Genomic DNA, 20,746 nt, shown 5'->3' on the forward strand with positions numbered 1-20,746 from the left:
TTTAAGAAGAATGCAGCAAAATATGGTTTAAGAATTTTAGGTAAATAGAATGTTATTTATTTGACTTGCCTACAACTTCTAGTAAAGATTATTTGTTAGAAAGAATGATACAGAGTAATTTCTGATGTAATCTCTTAATAAACGTTTTGATGTCAAATACAAATATTTAATTTCAGATTAAATAATGGAAGCATGGTTCTTATAACTGCACGAAACACTTCTAGACCGGAATTTATAAAACACCTGAAAAGATATGCGAGTATTAAAAACCAGGTACAGTAAAGCATTTCGATTACTTATATGCAAAGCAATTAATCACGGGGAGTGAGATGCTGTCAGAATTGACACCAAGTCCTGCTTGTAAGAAGGCTTTATTTTCTTCTGAATAGATTAATCTTTTTTTTTTTCTTTTCAGTTTGCTCTTTCTTCAAATTTTGAAAAGTATCCACCAGTATTAATACAGATTGGTCTTTTTTGAATTGTGGGTTGGTGGTTATATATATTTTATGTGTGTATGTGCAAAGAGAAAATAGAAAATGTAGTGTTATATTGAAATGTGGAGTAAATTAAGGATAAAATTATACTCAGCTGTTCTTCAGAATGAAGAGAAGTGAAACCTGAGATTTTTAATCTTGATTTTATGACATCAGACTCCCTCTAAAGTTATGACCTTTGAATTTTCCTTTCATTTGTTCAAGATGTGCCTACTTACTTGATTAAAATAAATTTGCAGAAATACACTTTAGAATACACCACTTTTTATATAGATGTTATTTATTTTATTCTAAACTTAGATGTGTGTGGTATTTGTCGAAATAGGGAAAGTTATTATATTTCCTCTTAAGAGATTTGTTTTAAAGAGAAGCAATAACTATTATAAGCCATATTCTTTTGGCAGGTACTTTGAGTAAGTTATTAGGAAACTGATACATAAATATGTGAATTTATGAAATTATGAATCTTGAAGTACATAGTAGGCATGTAAAACCATACAGTCTCACACCTTCTTACAGGTATAAAATTGTGCCTGGATGTAGTTGGGGGAGAACAGGTGGGAGGAGGAGAGTAAATTCAGCCGGTGACCAGCACTAAATCTTGCTTACATAGGTAGTCACTGCAAGGCTCCCATTTTTGCTTCTTTATAATTTTAAACTTTCTCGGGCAGACCTCATGAAGTTTTGGTTCTCTTCTGCCTACCGCATTATGTGATCAATGTTTGTTGAGCAACCAACTGAATGAAATGTTTAGGAAGTTATAACAATTAGATATAGTCCTATTTTCCTTAAATATAAATCTCTAAGGAGACAAAGTGGACAAAAGCAGACATAATGTAGGTTGTGAGACTAATAACTTTATGGATGTATTTTGGGAAATAGTGATTTATTGATTTTTAAAGGAATGTATTCCTTTCGAATGTTGCTAATTTTGTTTGCAACTTTATTATTTTTCTTAATCCCAAAGCAATACATTTCCATTGCTTTTTTTCTAAATCAGAAAATAGAAACAAAATAGCAATATAAAAAGCGCTCAAAATTCTATATTCCAAGAGATAATGAATGTCATTACCTTGGTATAAACTTTTTCTATTAAATAATTCTGAGAATTTAAAGGATTAATAACCTTAAGATACTTTCCTTGAGAAGCTGGTATTTATTTTAGGGCTGCATGATTGCACAAACTACTTATGGAAGTTCTCTTTTGGAATGGCTAATGGGCAAATATCTTAGGTAACTTTTCTTTAATCCATTTTTTCAATATGAAAGTAGCTTTCTCCTGACTTTAAAAGTAATAGATGCTTACTATAAAAATATGAACATAGTAGTAAATATAATTCTGTATCTATAGGAAAATAACTTTTTCAAAAGGAGACCATGTGATGCAAAATATAACATTTTTTCTCATGTACTTGACCAGTCATATCTTGCTTGTGATACAAGAAACTATCGCCTGTGTGTGTGTTTCATTAGATTTAACTGATTGGCTTAGCTCTTTCCAAAAATTCAAGTCCATGCTATTGTTCTGTAATGTTTTGCAAAGAAATTCTAAAATGTTTTGTTTAATGATATATAGCAAGAATAATGTGATTGATTCTCAAGGTGACTGCTTTCATTTGTTAAAAAATTGTAGATGTACATATATACATATACATGTGTATGTAGTCTTTTCATCCTGATATGTTAAAAAATGTAAGTCTCTTCATGCTGATATGTTCAAAAATGTAAATTTATATAAATTATGTAAGACTATAAAGACAAGATAAATATAAAATGATTTCATCTACTGTCTAGTAGAAGTTCTGGCATCTAGGAAGGGAAATGCAGCACTTCAGCCCAAAGAGAGGAACAGTCTAGGTTTCTGAACCATTTTTACCAGGTTGAACTGAATGTTCATGTATGCAAACAGTTGTAGAACGTATTGAAAACCATTGTTTGTAGGTGACACATCTTGCCTTTCCCATCTCTGTGTAAAATAAATAGAAGGCAAAAATTACTCGAGTTCTTTCAACTCCATCCTGTAGCTGACCTTTCTCTGTTCATTCAATTCCGCATTCATTTTGACCCTCATTTTTGATAGGGAGTTTAAAACCCCTAAGAGCTGGTGCTTCCCCAGGGATTTGTTTGTAGCTTTATCTTTTCATGATACCTTTTCCTGGGTGACCTCATTGCCTTCCATTGCTTGAACCACTATCTAAACTTTGCACACTATCAAGGGTTCTCTTCTCCCTTCTGATCTGCAGGATCACTGTGCCTTTCTGTGTGCTGAGGTTATAGAACTCACAGGCATCTTGAATCGAGCACATCCACTCTTTACCTTATTGCCCTCTCCCCTGATGGTGTTCCATGTTTCCCTACACAGGGCAATGGCACCACTCTCTGCCCATGCTGGAGTTACTCTGGGTCCCTCTCCCTCATTTCTTACAACCAGTCCACCAATTAATCCCTTCTTGCTTACAGTAGCTTCCTTCTGGTCTTTCTTTTCTTCGGTCTTATCTTCCACACTTCCTTCTAGACCAATTTTTCTAAAATACAGATATGATTTATCCCTTTTCTAATTCTTCAATCTTATTGTCATCAAGATGACATTGAACTTCTCATTGAAGAATACATGGCCCCTTGTATTCTAGCCCTTCCCTGTGTCACAGCCTCACCTATTGCCATCCTCCACCAGATGTCCCATGTTTTGGTCATTGTGTTAGTTTTCTAGGGCTGCCATTAACAAATACCACAGAGAGTATAGGTTTGGTTTCTCCCAAGGCCTGTCTCTGTGGATTACTGACTTTGCCCTCTTGTATATTCCTGCCTCCTTGGTCAAACATTAACTGTCTATAGGTGTGTGGGCTTATTTCTGGGCACTCTATTCAGTTCCATTGATCTATATGTCTTATTTTGATGCCAATACCACCACACAGTTTCGATTCTTGTAGCTTTGTAGTATTGTCTGAAGTCTGGAGGGTTAGGCCTCCTGCTTTGTTCTTTTTCCTCAAGATTGCTTTGGTAATCCTGAGTCTTTGATGGTTCCATATAAATTTTAGGATCATTTGTTCTAGTGCTGTGAAAAATGTTGTGTGTAATTTGATAGGTATCACATTAAATCTATAGATTGCTTTGGGTAGTATGGCTAAGAAAGAATGAAAGCTAACTTCTCATCATTCAAGAGTGGTCAGAAAGCAACCCTAATTATCTTGCAACTTGTGTCTATCTTTAAAGTGAGGGTGAGGGGGCGGTCCTAAGATGGCGGAGGAATAGGACAGGGAGATGACCTTCTCTCCCACAAATTCACCAAAAGAACATTTAGACTCCAAGCAAATTCCACAAAACAACTTGTGAATGCTGGCAGAGGACATCAGACACACAGAAAGGCAGATCATAGTCTTCGAAAGGAGGTAGGACAAAATATAAAAGATAAAAAGAGAGACAAAAGAGGTAGGGATGGAGATCTGTCCCGGGAAGGGAGTCTTAAAAAAGAGAGAAGTTTCCAAACACCAGGAAACACTCTCTCCGGTGGGTCTGTGGCGAGCCTTGGAATCGCAGAGGGCAAAATAACCAGGAGGAAAAATAAATAAATAATTAAACCCCGTGGTTTACGTACCTAACAGCAAATCCCAGCAGGTGCGCAGCCCAGACACGCACATCCCCAACTAGCAAGCGGGGGCTGGGCAGGGAGGGGCGGGCTGCATTGCTTTGGGTTAGGACTGAGCCTGAATGCCCTGCGGGCAATCTGAGGGAGCTAGATTGAGACAGCAACCTAGACCGTGGGATGGCTTTCCTGTGAAAAGCCTTAACCAGGCCCGCTCACAGAACAAAGGACTGAGCAGAGTAAACCAGCTGCAGACTGGCCCATCCCCAACAGGAGACAGGCAGGGGAGGGCAGCGAGAGCCGGAAGGGTGGAATCGCGGCCCCAGAGAGGCATTCTATATCAAACTGCAAACAGATCTCTCTGCTAACCAAGACTGCTTGGGACTCTGGAGGGTCGAGACCTGCCGAGAGGGTCGCAGCCAGAGATCAGCTCCCCAGGGGGAGAGCATGGCACACCTGGGAAACTGCTCCCGTTGTACACCTAGAAAATCGAGCAGCTGGGATGGGGGAAGGGAAAAAGACGCAGCCCCCGACTGCGCTAGCCAAAAACCTGGTCACCGGAGCTGCTCGGACCTGGGAAGGGCACAAAACCCAGGCTCAACCAAGTCTGCGCCTTTGTGAAGTATCCGGGAACCAGAACCTGAGCAGCTTAGACCTGGGAAGTACAGGCAACCCCAGGGGCCGCTTCAGACAGTTCCCGGCAGTGCAACCTAGAGCCTGATCAGTGTAGGCTGGGAAAGCACACATGCCATAAGCGGGGCAAACCCAGTGTAGCCGAAACATTGTGAACACATGCCAGTGAGATTTGTTTGCAGTGTTCTTCCCTCCCCACAGCACGACTGAACAAGTGAGACTAAAAAAAAAAAAGTGACCACCACCGCCTCCCTTGTGTCAGGGCAGAAACTAGACACTGAAGAGACCAGCAAACAGAAGAAGCTAAAAGAAACAGAAGGAATCGCTTTGGAAGTGACAGATGCAATGGATTAAAACCCTGTAATTAGCACCGACTACATAGGAAGGAGCCTATAGACCTTGAGAAGTACAAGCTGGACCAAGGAACTATCTGAAAATGAACTGACCCCACACTGTCCATAACAGCTCCAGAGAAAGTCCGAGATATATTTTTACTAATATCATTTTTTTAATTTTTAGAATTTTTTAAATTATTTTTTTGTTAATTTTTAAATTTCATTTTATTTTCTTATTTTATTTTTATTTTTAAGTCCCCCCATTACTCCTTCAATTTTCATTTTTTTACCCTACTATTATCTTGCAAAAAAAAAGGACCCTAGTTTTATTTTTATTTTTTTCTTTTTTAAGACATTATTTTTAAAGTAAACTTCATATATATATATATTTTATAATTTTTGTGACTTTGGTGGGGTTTTTTTTCTTTTTTTCTTTTTCTTTTCTTTCTCCTTTTTTAATATAGTATTTTTGAGAACCTAACCTCTACTCTAGATTTTTAATCTTTTCTTTTTAGTGTTTGTTATCAACTTTGTATCTTCAAGAACCCAATCTTCAGCACCCATTTTTACTTGGGAATGAGATCACTGGCTTGATTGCTCTCTTCCCCTTTTAACTCTCCTTTTTCTCCACCAAGTCGCCTCCATTTCTCCATTCCCCCTTTTCTTCTCTACCCAACTCTGTGAATCTCTTTGTGTGTTCCGGGCTGGGGAGAACACTTGGAGAACTGATTACTGGCTGGATCTCTCTCCCCTTTTGATTTCCCCTTTTCTCCTCCTGGCTACCTCTGTCTCCTTCCTCCCTCTTCTCTTCCTTGTGTAACTCCGTGAACATCTCTGAGAGATCCAGACGGTGGAGAGCACATAGGGAAGTGATTACTGGCTAGCTTGCTCTCTACCCTTTTTATTCCCCTCTTCTCCTCCTGGCCACCTTTATCTCCCACCTCCCTCTTCTCTTCTCCATGTAACCTTTGTGAACCTCTCTGGGTGTCCCTCACTGCAGAGAAACCTTTCATCATTAACCTAGATGTTTTATCATCAGTGCTGTACAGATGGAGAAGCCTTGAGGCTTCTCCATCTGTAAGAATAAGACTGAAAACCAGAGACAGGAGACTTAAGTCCAAATCTTGAGAACACCAGAGAACTCCTGAATCCAAGAAGCATTAAACGATAGGAACTCATCAAATGCCTCCATACGTACACTGAAACCAAGCACCACACAAGGGCCAACAAGTCCCAGGGTAAGATATACCACACAAATTCTCCAGCAACACAAGAACATAGCCCTGAGCTTCAACACACAGGCTGCTCAAAGTAACACCAAACCCATTGACATCTCAAAACTCATTACTGGACACTTCATTGCACTCCAGAGAGAAGAAATCAAGCTCCACCCACCAGAACACTGACACAAGCTTCCCCAACCAGGAAACCTTGACAAGCCACCTGTCTAACCCCACCCACAGCGAGGAACCTCCACAATAAAGAGGAACCACAAACGGCCAGAAAACAGAAAGGCCACCCCAAGCACAGCAATATAAACAAGATGAAAAGGCAGAGAAATATCCAGAAGGTAAAGGAACAGGATAAATGCCCTCCAAATCAAACAAAAGAGGAAGAGATAGGGAATCTAGCTGATGAAGAATTCCAAATAATGATAGTGAAAATGATCCAAAATCTGGAAAACAAATTGGAGTTACAGATAAATAACCTGGAGACAAGGATCGAAAAGATGCAAGAAAGGTTTAACAAGGACTTAGAAGAAATAAAAAAGAGTCATTATATAATGAATAATACAATAAATGAGATCAAAAACACTCTGGAGGGAACCAACAGTAGAATAACGGAGGCAGAAGACAGGATAAGTGAGATAGAAGATAGAATGATAGAAATAAATGAAACAGAGAGGAAAAAAGAAAAAAGAATTAAAAGAAATGAGGACAACCTCAGAGACCTCTGGGACAATGTTAAACGCACCAACATATGAATCATAGGAGTCCCAGAAGAAGAAGACAAAAAGAAAGACCATGAGAAAATACTCGAGGAGATAACAGTTGAAAGCTTCCCTAAAGTGGGGAAGGAAATAATCACCCAAGTCCAAGAAACCCAGAGAGTCTCAAACAGGATAAACCGAAGATGAAATACCCCAAGACACATAATAATCAAATTAGCACAGATCAAACACAAAGAACAAATATTAAAAGCAGCAAGGGAAAGACAACAAATAATACACAAGGGGATTCCCATAAGGGTAACAGCTGATCTTTCAATAGAAACACTTCAGGCCAGAAGGGAAGGGCAGGACATACTTAAAGTGATGAAAGAAAATAATCTACAGCCCAGATTACTGTATCCTGCAAGAATCTCATTCAAATACGAAGGAGAAATCAAAAGCTTTACAGACAAGCAAAAGCTCAGAGAATTCAGCACCACCAAACCAGCTCTCCAACAAACGCTAAAGGATCTTCTCTAGACAGGAAACACAGAAAGGGTGTATAATCTTGAACCCAAAACAATAAAGTAAATGGCAACGGGATCATACTTATCAATAATTACCTTAAATGTTAATGGGTTGAATGCCCCAACCAAAAGACAAAGACTGGCTGAATGGATACAAAAACAAGACCCCTATATATGTTGCTACAAGAGACCCACCTCGAAACAAGGGACACATACAGACTGAAAGTGAAGGGCTGGAAAAAGATATTTCATGCAAATAGAGACGAAAAGAAAGCAGGAGTAGCAATACTCATATCAGATAAATTAGACTTTTAAAACAAAGGCAGTGAAAAGAGACAAAGATGGACACTACATAATGATCAAAGGATCAATCCAAGAAGTAGATATAACAATTATAAATATAGATGCACCCAACATAGGAGCACCACAATATGTAAGGCAAATGCTAACAAGTATGAAAGGGGAAATTAACAATAACACAATAATAGTGGGAAACTTGAATACCCCACTAACACCTATGGACTGATCAACTAAACAGAAAATTAACAAGGAAACACAAACTTTAAATGATAGAGTAGACCACTTAGCCTTTGACTGTGTGGATCACAATAAACTGTGGAAAATTCTGAAAGAAATGGGAATACCAGACCATCTGACCTGTCTCTTGAGAAACCTGTATGCAGGTCAGGAAGCAACAGTCAGAACTGGACATGGAACAACAGACTGGTTCCAAATAGGAAAAGGAGTACGTCAAGGCTGTATATTGTCACCCTGCTTATTTAACTTATATGCAGAGTACATCATGAGAAACGCTGGGCTGGAAGAAACACAAGCTGGAATCAAGATTGCCGGGAGAAATATCAGTAACCTCAGATATGCGGATGACACCACCCTTATGGCAGAAAGTGAAGAAGAACTAAAGAGCCTCTTGATGAAGGTGAAGGAGGAGAGTGAAAAAGTTGACTTAAAGCTCAACGTTCAGAAAACAAAGATCATGGCATCTGGTCCCATCACTCCATGGGAAATAGATGGGGAAACAGTGGAAACAGTGTCAGACTTTACTTTTTTGGGCTCCAGAATCACTGCTGATGGTGACTGCAGCCATGAAATTAAAAGACGCTTACTACTTGGAAGGAAGGTTATGGCCAACCTAGATAGCATGTTTAAAAGCAGAGACATTACTTTGCCAACAAAAGTCCGTCTAGTCAAGACTATGGTTTTTCCAGTGGTCATGTATGGATGTGAGAGTTGGACGGTGAAGAAAGCTGAGCGCCGCAGAATTGATGCTTTTGAACTGTGGTGTTGGAGAAGACTCTTGAGAGTTTCTTGAACTGCAAGGAGATCCAATCAATCCATCCTAAAAGAGATCAATCCTGGGTGTTCATTGGAAGGTCTGATGTTGAAGCTGAAGCTCCAATACTTTGGGCACCTCATGCGAAGGGTTGACTCATTGGAAAAGACCCTAATGCTGGGTAGGATTGGGGGCAGGAGGAGAAGGGGACGACAGAGGATGAGATGGTTGGATGGCATCACCGACTCGATGAACATGGGTTTGGGTGGACTCCGGGAATTGGTGATGGACAGAGAGGCCTGCCGTGCTGCAATTCATGGGGTTGCAGAGAGTCGGACACGACTGAGCGACTGAACTGAACTGAGACCAGTTAGACCTAATTGATACCTATAGGTCATTTCACCCAAAACAATGAATTTCACCTTTTTCTCAAGTGCACACGGAACCTTCTCCAGAATAGATCACATCCTGGGCCATAAATCTAGTCTTGGTAAATTCAAAAAAATTGAAGTCATTCCAGGCGTCTTGTCTGATTACAATGCAGTAAGATTAGATGTCAATTACAGGAGAAAAACAATTAAAAACTCCAACATATGGAGGCTGAACAACACACTGCTGAATGACCAACAAATCACATAAGAAATCAAAATATGCATAGAAACGAATGAAAATGAAAACACAACAACCCAAAACCTATGGGACATGGTGAAAGCAGTGCTAATGGGAAGTTTCACAGCAATACAGGCTCACCTCAAGAAACAAGAAAAAAGTCAAATAAATAACCTAACTCTACACCTAAAGCAACTAGAAAAGGAAGAAATGAAGAACCCTAGGGTTATTAGAAGGAAAGAAATCTTAAAAATTAGGGCAGAAATAAATGCAAAAGAAACAAAAGAGACCATAGCAAAAATCAACAAAGCCAAAAGCTGGTTCTTTGAGAAGATATATAAAATTGACAAGCCGTTAGCCAGACTCATCAAGAAACAAAGGGAGAAGAATCAAATCAACAAAATTAGAAATGAAAGTGGAGAGATCACAACAGACAACATAGAAATACAAAGGATCGTAAGACTATTATCAGCAGCTATATGCAAATAAATTAGACAACTTGGAAGAAATGGATAAATTCTTAGAAAAGTACAACTTCCCAAAACTGAGCCAGGAAGAAATAGAAAATATCAACAGACCCATCACAAGCACGGAAATTGAAACTGTAATCAGAAATCTTCCAGCAAACAAAAGCCCAGGACCAGATGGTTTCACAGCTGAATTCTACCCGAAATTTAGAGATGAGCTAACACCTATCCTACTCAAACTCTTCCAGAAAATTGCAGAGGAAGGTAAACTTCCAAACTCATTCTATGAGGCCACCATCACCCTAATACCAAAACCTGACAAAGATGCTACAAAAAAAAGACAACTGCAGGCCAATATCACTGATGAGCATTGATGCAAAAGTCCTTAACAAAATCCTAGCAAACAGAATCCAACAACATATTAAAAAGGTCATACACCATGACCAAGTGGGCTTTATCCTAGGGATGCAAGGATTCTTCAATATCCACAAATCAATCAATGTAGTACACCACATAAAGAAATTGAAAAATAAAAACCATATGATTATTTCAATAGACACAGAGAAAGCCTTTGACAAAATTCAACATCCATTTATGATAAAAAAAAAAAACCCTCCAAAAAGCAGGAATAGAAGGAACATACCTCAACATAATAAAAGCTATATATGACAAACCCACAGCAAACATTATCCTAAATGGTGAAAAACTGAAAGCATTTCCCCTAAAATCAGGAGCAAGACAAGGGTGCCCACTCTCACCACTATTATTCAACATAGTTTTGGAAGTTTTGGCCACAGCAATCAGAGCAGAAAAAGAAATAAAAAGAATCCAGATTGGAAAAGAAGAAGTAAAACTGTCACTGTTTGCAGATGACATGATTCTCTACATAGAAAACCCTAAAGACTCCACCAGAAAATTACTAGAGCTAATCAACGAATATAGTAAAGTTGCAGGATATAAAATTAACACACAGAAATCCCTTGCCTTCCTATACACTAACAATGAGAAAACAGAGAAATTAAGGAAAAATTCCATTCACCATCGCAATGAAAAGAATGAAATACTTAGGAATATATCTACCTAAAGAAACAAAAGACCTATATATAGAAAACTATAAAACACTGGTGAAAGAAATCAAACATGACACAAATAGATGGAGAAATATACAGTGTTCATGGATCGGAAGAATCAATATACTGAAAATGAGTATACTACCCAAAGCAATCTATAGATTCAATGCAATCCCTATCAAGCTACCAATGGTATTCTTCAGAGAACTAGAACAAATAATTTCACAATTTGTATGGAAATACAAAAAACCTCGAATAGCCAAAGCAATCTTGAGAAAGAAGAATGGAACTGGAGGAATCAACCTGCCTGACTTCAGGCTCTACTACAAAGCCACAGTCATCAAGACAGTATGGTACTGCCACGAGGACAGAAATATAGATCAATGGAACAAAATAGAAAGCCCAGAGATAAATCCACGCACCTATGGACACCTTATCTTTGACAAAGGAGGCAAGACTATACAATGGAGAAAAGACAATCTCTTTAACAAGTGGTGCTGGGAAAACTGGTCAACCACTTGTAAAAGAATGAAACTAGAACACTTTCTAACACCATACACAAAAATCAACTCAAAATGGATTAAAGATCTAAACGTAAGACCAGAAACTATAAAACTCCTAGAGGAAAACATAGGCAAAACACTCTCCGACATAAACCACAGCAGGATCCTCCATGACCCACCTCCCAGAGTAAGGGAAATAAAAACAAAAATAAACAAATGGGACCTAATTAAACTTAAAAGCTTTTGCACAACAAAGGAAACTATAAGCAAGGTGAAAAGACAGCCTTCAGAATGGGAGAAAATAGCAAACGAAGCAATGGAAAAACAATTAATCTCAAAAATATACAAGCAACTCCTGCAGCTCAATTCCAGAAAAATAAACGACCCAATCAAAAAGTGGGCCAAAGAACTAAACAGACACTTCTCCAAAGAAGACATACAGATGGCTAATAAACACATGAAAAGATGCTCAACATCACTCATTATCAGAGAAATGCAAATCAAAACCACAATGAGGTACCATTTCACGCCTGTCATAATGGCTGCTATCCAAAAGACTACAAGCAATAAATGCTGGAGAGGGTGTGGAGAAAAAGGAACCCTCTTACACTGTTGGTGGGAATGCAAACTAGTACAGTCACTATGGAGAACAGTGTGGAGATTCCTCAAGAACCCGGAAATAGAACTGCCATATGATCCAGCAATCCCACTGCTGGGCATACACACCGAGGAAACCAGAATTGAAAGAGACACGTGTACTCCAATATTCATCGCAGCACTGTTTATAATAGCCAGGACATGGAAGCAGCCTAGATGCCCATCAGCAGATTAATGGATAAGGAAGCTGTGGTACATATACACAATGGAATATTACTCAGCCATTAAAAAGAATACATTCGAATCAGTTCTAATGAGGTGGATGAAACTGGAGCCTATTATACAGAGTGAAGTAAGCCAGAAAGAAAAACACCAATACAGTATAAATTAGATCAAATTGCCAATATCCGCTGGATCATCGAAAAAGCAAGAGAGTTCCAGAAAAACATCTATTTCTGCTTTATTGACTACGCCAAAGCCTTTGACTGTGTGGATTGCAATAAACTGTGGAAAATTCTGAAAGAGATGGGAATACCAGACCATCTGATCTGTCTCTTGAGAAACCTGTATTCAGGTTAGGAAGCAACAGTTAGAACTGGACATAGAACAACAGACTGGTTCCTAATAGGAAAAGGAGTACGTCAAGGCTGTATATTGTCACCCTGCTTATTTAACTTATATGCAGAGTACATCATGAGAAACGCTGGGCTGGAAGAAGCACAAGCTGGAATCAAGATTCCTGGGAAAATTATCAATAACCTCAGATATGCAGATGACACCACACTTATGGCAGAAAGTGAAGAAGAACTAAAGAGCCTCTTGATGAAAGTGAAAGAGGAGAGTGAAAAAGTTGGCTTAAAGCTCAACGTTCAGAAAACTATGATCATCGCATCTGGCCCCACCACTTCCTGGGAAATAGATGAGGAAACAGTGGAAACAGTGTCAGACTTTATTTTTTTTGGGCTCCAAAATCACTGCTGATGGTGATTGCAGCCATGAAATTAAAAGACGCTTACTTCTTGGAAGGAAGGTTATGACCAACCTAGATAGCTTATTTAAAAGCAGAGACATTACTTTGCCAACAAAGGTCCGTCTAGTCAAGGCTATGGTTTTTCCGGTGGTCATGTATGGATGTGAGAGTTGGATAGTGAAGAAAGCTGAGCGCCGAAGAATAGATGCTTTTGAATTGTGGTGTTGGAGAAGACTCTTGAGAGTCCCTTGGACTGCAAGGAGATCCAACCAGTCCATCCTAAAGGAGATCAGTCCTGGGTGTTCATTGGAAGGACTGATGTTGAAGCTGAAACACCAATACTTTGGCCACCTCATGCGAAGAGTTGACTCCTTTGAAAAGACCCTGATGCTGGGAAGGATTAGGGGCAGGAGGAGAAGGGGACGACAGAGGATAGGATGGCATCACTAAGTCGATGGACATGGATTTGGGTAAACTCCAAGAGTTGGTGATGGACATGGAGGCCCAGCGTGCTGCGATTCATGGGGTTGCAAAGAGTCGAACATGACTGAGCGACTGAACTGAACTGAACTGAGTGAACTGAACACATATATATGATATTTAGTTAATTGGTAAAGATAACTCTGTATGGGAGACATCAAAACAGACACAGATAAATAGAACAGTATTATGGACTCTCTGCGGGAGGGCGAGGGCGGGATGATATGGGAGAATGGCATGGAAGCATATAAATTATCATATGTGAAGCAAATTGCCAGTCCAGTTTCAATGCATGATACAGCGTGCTCAGGGCTGGTGCACCGGGATGACCCGGAGGGATGGGACGGGGAGGGAAAGGGAAGGGGGGTTCTGGAAGGGGAACAATATTGTAAATTCAAAAAATAGAAAATAAACTAATTTAAAAAAATTAAAAATAAATAAAGTGAGGGTGAGGCAGGCAGACACTGGCAAAAATAACACTAGACAGACTTACTTTCTCTTTCCACCTTCATAAGTTAAACTTTTCATAATGAAATCCCAAATGTGAAACTTATTCTAGATTTTGTTTACATCAGCTAAACTAACTGACAATAATCAATTCAGTGGATTATATAAATCCTCTATAAAAATAGACTAGTATTAAATATTTACTCTTTAATTAGAAATTATTGTATACAGTTTCATAGACATGTACTATTTGAAAGAAAATAAGTTTCGCAGTTGCTAGATCTGAATGAACTTGCAAAGCTTCAGAAAAGGCTTCTTTCAAAGAAATCGGAACTGATAAGTTTAAAAGCTATAAAAATGTCAGCATGAACAGTGATATTTATTGCAAGTTAGAGCACAGTGAACTTTACTAATTTGCTTTAGTAAAGTTAGGTATAAAGCAAGTACCAAGGTTATTTGTGTTAATTTTTTTTTTTTAGTTCAATTTTCCATTTGTTGATACTTACACTGTTGAAGAAGTAAAAGTTCACCCAAGGAGTAACCGCAGTGGACACCATCCAGAGGAAGATCATGGACCATGTGAAACTGCTTCAGGAAACTGTTTCCCTTGGAATGTAGATGGTGATTTAATGGAAGTTGCATCAGAGGTCCATGTTAGGTAAGTAATTATTCACCACCTTATATGTCAAACACGGAACTAATAGTTACAAGAAGGCAGTTTCCATTTATAACATCAAAGCAGGCAGCTGGCTAGATAGTAAATCAGGAATGCATAAAAAGACACATGTACAATTTTAATAAAAAGTATAACTTTGTATTTATTCACCAGTTATGTACAACCATTTTCTTTGGTTATGAGTCTCTATGTTGGCATTCCAAATTACCATTCTTCATAAACTATGCAGATAATGTATGTCTGAAAATTCCACTTGAATTTTTAAAAATAGATTAAGATCTTATACCTCATGAAGTCATTTGAATAGCAGATGGTTACAATTTAAAATTGTAACCACTTTTAAAATTTCCTTTTACCCACAACAAATACTTGTGTTCAGCAGTTTGCTTTTATCATCTTTCCAAAGCATACTTAACATAAGAACAATTTTACATATTATTTATTAGCAAGAGCAACTGGTTATAAACAGGCAAACTCATTTTCTGTAAGTATTATGACTCCGTGAGTAGAAGTGTGCAGGGCTCCCTGAGTAGCCTGCTAGATGTAAGCTTTCTACAGGCACAATTTACTGGGCTTTACAGGAATTAGTGCTACTGATTTATCAGGTCCTGCATTTTTTCTAGATGGCAGCTCTGCCACGAATATATGTTTATTGGTTATTATTAGATTTGAATTTGGTAGTATGCACTGCATTCAATAGGTGTTATGTATGAAAAATAACAAAATGATAGGTTAATGAAATAATCAGTTATGTATATTATATTCTTTACAGAGTACACCCAAGACTTATCAATCTTTATGGAAGCAGCATGGAAGAAATGAATGATTCCAAAGTAACATGTAGTTGTTTATAAGAGGAATGTGGAAACTAGAATTTGAATATGAAAGGAAGGATATGTTATATTTTAATTAGATATTTTAATAAGGAAAAAATCTCTATTTTGAAAAGAAATTAAAATTGCTATTTTTGACGTTACTAAAATTAGCTTCTAGACTTAAAAAAAATAAGACATGAAATATATACAAAACAACTGAAATTTTGGTTTTTGGAGAGTATTTATTGGAATGGAAAATAAACATCTCCGGTATTTGAAATTTAAACAAGATATATCAATATTTAACCTAGATTAATTCCAAAGTGAAATAATTTGGATTCTTTCTTCCTGGATTTGAGTCCATCAATTCTGACGTTAAATTTCGATAGCCTGGTACCAACAGATCAGAGTTCATGTAAGAATGTTCTGATATCCTGATGAGGTAAGTATTCCAGCAAGAGTATATTTCAAAATTACACATTTAGGAAATCATATAACCAGAAATAGTACTATTTTTTCCCTCAAAATCTCTAATATGTAGACTACTTGTCAAAAACAAAAAAGATAGATTAAAGTTATAGCACCAATTTTGTGACGGTCTCTGAAAGTTGAAAACTCAAAGTGATCGGAGTTTGAAGTCCATTATACACAAAGTATGCAAAATACATAAGGAGTCATAATCTGGCCCAGTAGGGAGCTGTGTTCCTCTCGCTCCTGAAAGTCCTGCTATCTGACGATTCTAGCATGTTGTTTGCATTGTACTTAATGCTACCTGAAATGCTGTTATTTCTAGTAGGAAAGAACCAAATTTAAATTTCCTCAGGGATCATCCTTGAGAAAGCAATTCTAAATTTGGATTTGATTTTCTACCAATGAGCCTAGACATTTTCTTGAAAGAACTACTTTAAAAATTTTAATTTCTATTGGTTACACACCAAGTTAAGGAGGTTTCATGCTCACTGGGTCTCGCTGCTCAAATGCCTTCACCGATTTCTGTGCATTTCTCATTTTCCAGCCACAAATATGTGAACAGATAACAGAAATGAAGCAGTCTGAGGAAGACAGCTGTTGGCAGGGACCTCATATGAAGAAATCCTTTTCCATAACAGTAAAGACTGGCCCCTAACTTATTACGTCCCACAACAGATTTTGAAAATTTGGCCACAACCTCCATATCAAGTTAGATGTACGAACAAATCAGATGAAGTTATGTTCTGCAGTTATCAGCATTTAGTTCATATGTAAGAATAAATATTACAAAAAATGACTATTTGCAGATAAAGAGGCATCTAAAGATAAATTATTTTAGACCCAGAAAGAAACTACTTCATTATAAAAGTATGTAAGATAATATCAACAAAAAACCTAAAATATTTCACTTATCACTAAAACATGGAAATTTTCATGTCATATTTTTATCTAAGCTAAATCTACATTTTTCAACTTACAGTTAAATATGTGAATTTTGTTTTATACTTCCATGCAGAAGAGAATGCCCTTATAGTACTGGTGAAAGCACATTTCATACTTACAGTTGAGGAGAAAAGAATAACATCCAAACAAGAATTTATCTATTTGCTGAATTTTGACAGTCCACATTTTAAACAGTATCTAATTTGTATGAAATATTTGTCCCCAATATCATCTTTGGAAGACTCTGATTTTAAAAAAATTAGTGAGGTACAGTTTTCATATTTTACATATATCAGTGTATTTATATTTCAAATATCAGCTAAAGTGCAACATTCAATCTGTTTTAGAATATAAATTAGAATTCTAAGTATTGTTTTTATAAACAAAAAATTTGACTAAAGGTGGATTTTTTAAAATTTACTCTTCAGTACCTTTACCTTGATAAAATTGTGTTACAGAAAGACTTATTGGATTTATACCTATATAAAATATATTCTTTTAGAAAATTATATATATATATATATATATATGTACAGAAAGAAAAAAATACATGGCTATATAAACAATAATTATCCAGAAATCACTCCTTTAAGCTCAAACCAGTGTATAAGTTCAGTCTGAAGTTTGCTCATCAGGCCATAATATTCATAGACTGGTTGCTGATCAAAGCTCATAGGAAATAGATTACAAATCAGTGTCTTTAAAGATAATCTGCTTTAAAATGATAGTGGTTCTTTTCTATTCATTAGAAAATTTGGTGACAGCTTGTTGAAAAATTCTGCTAAATATTTCTAGAGAATATATTCCAAACAATTCTCAAAGAGCTATTAGGAATGAGTCATTGCCTATGGGTGGAATTAATTTTACCAAAGCAAACACATGTGGTGAATAGTATTTCTTTTAAAGGAATGATACTGAAAGTCCAAGTCTTCTCCAGATGAGTTGTTTACTTCCTCCACATAATTTTAATTCGGATGCACTTTCAAGATACCTTACAGGGATTACTTCTCTTGAATAAGTTGATGCTTTAGTGTTTTTCTATCCATTTAAGAGCTGTAAGATGATCCTCTGAGAGAAAATAAGTCCAAAGGTAATGCTGTAATATATCCAAAAAAATGCAGATGAAAAGTCCAAGCAATGATGAAGACATAATGTGTCACCTGGTCATTATTAAAAGAAGTACATAAAAGAAGTCTGAGCATAATTCATGGTTTCTTGTAAACAATGTCTAAAAGTTTTTTTAATATATTGTAACCTGAGCTGTTCTGTCAACTTGAAAGAAGTCTTCAGTCATCTTTATCACTTTTACTGTTAATGTAACTCCAACTGTCTCTTCTGTTTTCTTCTTGTAGGATAGATTTGTACTGTCTTTTGAAGAAGCCAGCCTGAAAACAACATTATATAATCACTGCTGTATAGTTATGAACATATTAAATGTCTAAACAGTCAATGACAATTGTAGTCAGTAAAAACTAGTTTGGGAGATACTGGGTTAAACAGCCTTGTTTTGTTGTTACTATAGGGTTTCTCAGTGCTGCATGCATATGCTCCAAAATTGAAATTCAGCATATAAATGTGCAGTGCTTTCCAAATGCTTTTTTAGAAAGTCTTTCAAAACTTCTGTTATATTGAATATTCATTGAAAATCAGTTATCTTTAAGAAAACATATTTTTCTAGAAAGACTTTGGTACTGAAGTTAAGAGAAATATGTCATCAGTACTATTAAATATCAGTCCACTTAGGAATTTAAAGTTAACATTAAACATACTGAAATACTTAAATCTAGTAATGTGGGAGTCACAAGTTGGCTTTGAGAAAACTCAAGAATGGAATTTTGAGTGGTTCAACATTGGTAATTATTAAAGGCTTACCTTCCACATAACATAAGAAATGAAGAAAAGTAAAATAAGTCCAAGTAGCAAGCTACTTGAAATAATCATTATAGTGAAATGGCGTCTGGGTCTTTGATGATGTAGTCCTTCGAGGAGAACCTACATAAATTAACCAAAAGGAAGAACCACCATTTAAAAACCTTGCCTCTATTTTCTTTGAAGCCCCTCTATGTTCCCCAACAGTATTTAGAATATTCCTTCCCATTCTCTTGCTGTTCTAACACAACCATAGGAAACACTGATAAATGTTTACCAGAAACAGGGAGTGTAATGTGCCATGTCCCTGGTTCTTCCTCCAATTCATTCTACCCAAATCACCTTTTGAAAGAGCTGAGTCATTCCTGCCTGCCAGTTGTAGAAAATGCCACTCCCCAGTAAAGTATTTTAGGCTCTCTGTGGTTTTCCTGACAAACACCCTAGCAATATTTTTTCCCCATAATCTTTATGTTTCAGTTAAAAAGGTAATCTTACATGTGCAACGTTCTCATCCTTGTTTAGTTCAATAACTTTGGGATTTGGCTCTGGAAAAGCTGTTGCTCTTATTTCAAACTTCAGTGCTCTAGTCTCATCCTGTTTAAAGAAAAGAGACATAGTTTTATTTCATGAAAACATATAGCAGGTAAAGATCATGAGAAACTAAAAGTTTTCACAATTTATTTTTTCCAACTTATTTCACCATTTGTGCTTAATTGCAATGCAATGCTTCCTTTAGTTCCAAAGGCATGTCCTTTGTATTAATTAATATTTAAATATTATTTGATAGTTATTAGTATATTTTTTCCTTAGGGAAGCCTTTCTTTGATAAACATTTCCTCAAATTAATTTTATTTGGGATTTTCTTATAGTATTTGGTATACTATCTGTATTTGATCAGATCTGATCATATACAGATAGTATACCAAATGCTATAATGAAAAAATCTGGTACAAATATTTATAGCATTCAAAAATAAAATCACTGGACGAACTCAGTTTTACTATCTAACAAAGAGAGGGACTTCATAACCCAAAATTTAGGGCTTAGACATCTGTGGATGGGCTTCATAAACTCTAAGGCCCTTTGAAATTTTATTCAAAATTGAGGGGTTTTTTTTCATATGTGTGTTCATTAGGATAGATGAGAATATATTCTTTGATCAAATTCTTACAGAAGTCTATGACCTGCAAAAGTTAAAACTACGTGTGTAAAGGTCATTTAACATTTTAGAGAGAACATGTAGAATTTTAGAGCTAAAAATAAATTATGTACTTTATCTGGAGCAGTGCTTTTCAACAGGGATGATTCTGTACCCTGGAGGATGGTCATTTATGTCTGGAGACATTTCTGGATGTCAGGAATGGGGAGGGGGTGCTACTAGCATTTATTGGGTAGAGGCCAGCTATTCTGATAAGTATCCTACAAGCACAGGACAGCCCCTGACAACAAAAAAGTATTTGGTCCAAAATGCCACTGGCGCCCACTGGTGAGAAAGCTGAACCTTGAGAGTATGAAGGCAGACTGCAAAAGTTTAAATAACTTAATAACTAAAATGGATAGCTCATATTTCCCTGTCTGATGTGTCTTCCTCTTAACCACCTTGTGGTAATTTCAGCTTCTCCTCTTAACAGAACATTATAGCTGTCATTTCCTTTGGCTTATTATGTGCTATGATGGAAGCCTTAATTTTTAGTAAATGTATACTATATACAATAGTAGGTCTTTAAGCATAATTTGTAAATAACTTTAAGGATATAGGAAATGTTCAGTTCAGTTCAGTCGCTCAGTCGTTTCCGACTCTTTGTGACTCCATGAACTGCAGCACGCCAGGCCTCCCTGTCCAACACCAACTCCCAGAGCCCACCCAAACTCATGTCCATTGCGTCGGTAATGCCATCCAAACATCTCATCCTCTGTCGTCCCCTTCTCCTCCTGCCCTCAATCTTTCCCAACATCAGGGACATTTCAAATGAGTCAGCTCTTCGCATCAGGTGGCCAGAGTATTGGAGTTTCAGCTTCAACATCAGTCTTTCCAAA

General features: G+C 37.1%; 2 protein-coding genes across 11 annotated transcripts in view; one reads left to right on the forward strand and one right to left on the reverse strand.

Annotated features, from left to right (window-relative positions):
* CERKL (CERK like autophagy regulator) overlaps positions 1-18,290 on the forward strand; it is a 144,990-nt gene extending 126,700 nt beyond the window's left edge. For 2 of the 9 annotated variants that reach the window (XM_081581030.1, XM_081581034.1), the window contains 4 exons: positions 177-273; positions 14,416-14,594; positions 15,385-15,445; positions 18,193-18,290. In XM_081581030.1, the coding sequence (XP_081437156.1) occupies positions 177-273; positions 14,416-14,594; positions 15,385-15,445; positions 18,193-18,282 (427 nt within the window). In that variant the 3' untranslated portion in view covers positions 18,283-18,290. Of the gene's footprint in view, positions 1-176; positions 274-14,415; positions 14,595-15,384; positions 15,446-16,442; positions 16,710-16,913; positions 17,108-18,192 lie in introns of those variants that run through there. The other 7 variants (XM_081581029.1, XM_081581032.1, XM_081581027.1 and 4 more) reach the window with 6 other exon arrangements.
* The window catches only part of ITGA4 (integrin subunit alpha 4), an 88,906-nt gene continuing 85,848 nt past the window's right edge, over positions 17,689-20,746 (reverse strand). Inside the window, exons 26-29 of one of the 2 annotated variants that reach the window (XM_081581024.1) lie at positions 19,205-19,303; positions 18,713-18,832; positions 18,096-18,225; positions 17,689-18,000 (exon numbers count right to left, since the gene is read on the reverse strand). In XM_081581024.1, the coding sequence (XP_081437150.1) occupies positions 18,127-18,225; positions 18,713-18,832; positions 19,205-19,303 (318 nt within the window). In that variant the 3' untranslated portion in view covers positions 17,689-18,000; positions 18,096-18,126. Of the gene's footprint in view, positions 18,226-18,712; positions 18,833-19,204; positions 19,304-20,746 lie in introns of both variants that reach the window. The other variant, XM_081581025.1, reaches the window with a different exon arrangement.

This window comes from Giraffa tippelskirchi, chromosome 3 (genome assembly GCF_054371585.1).
Source record: "Giraffa tippelskirchi isolate mGirTip1 chromosome 3, T2T-mGirTip1v1.2.pri, whole genome shotgun sequence".
NCBI lineage: Eukaryota > Metazoa > Chordata > Mammalia > Artiodactyla > Giraffidae > Giraffa > Giraffa tippelskirchi.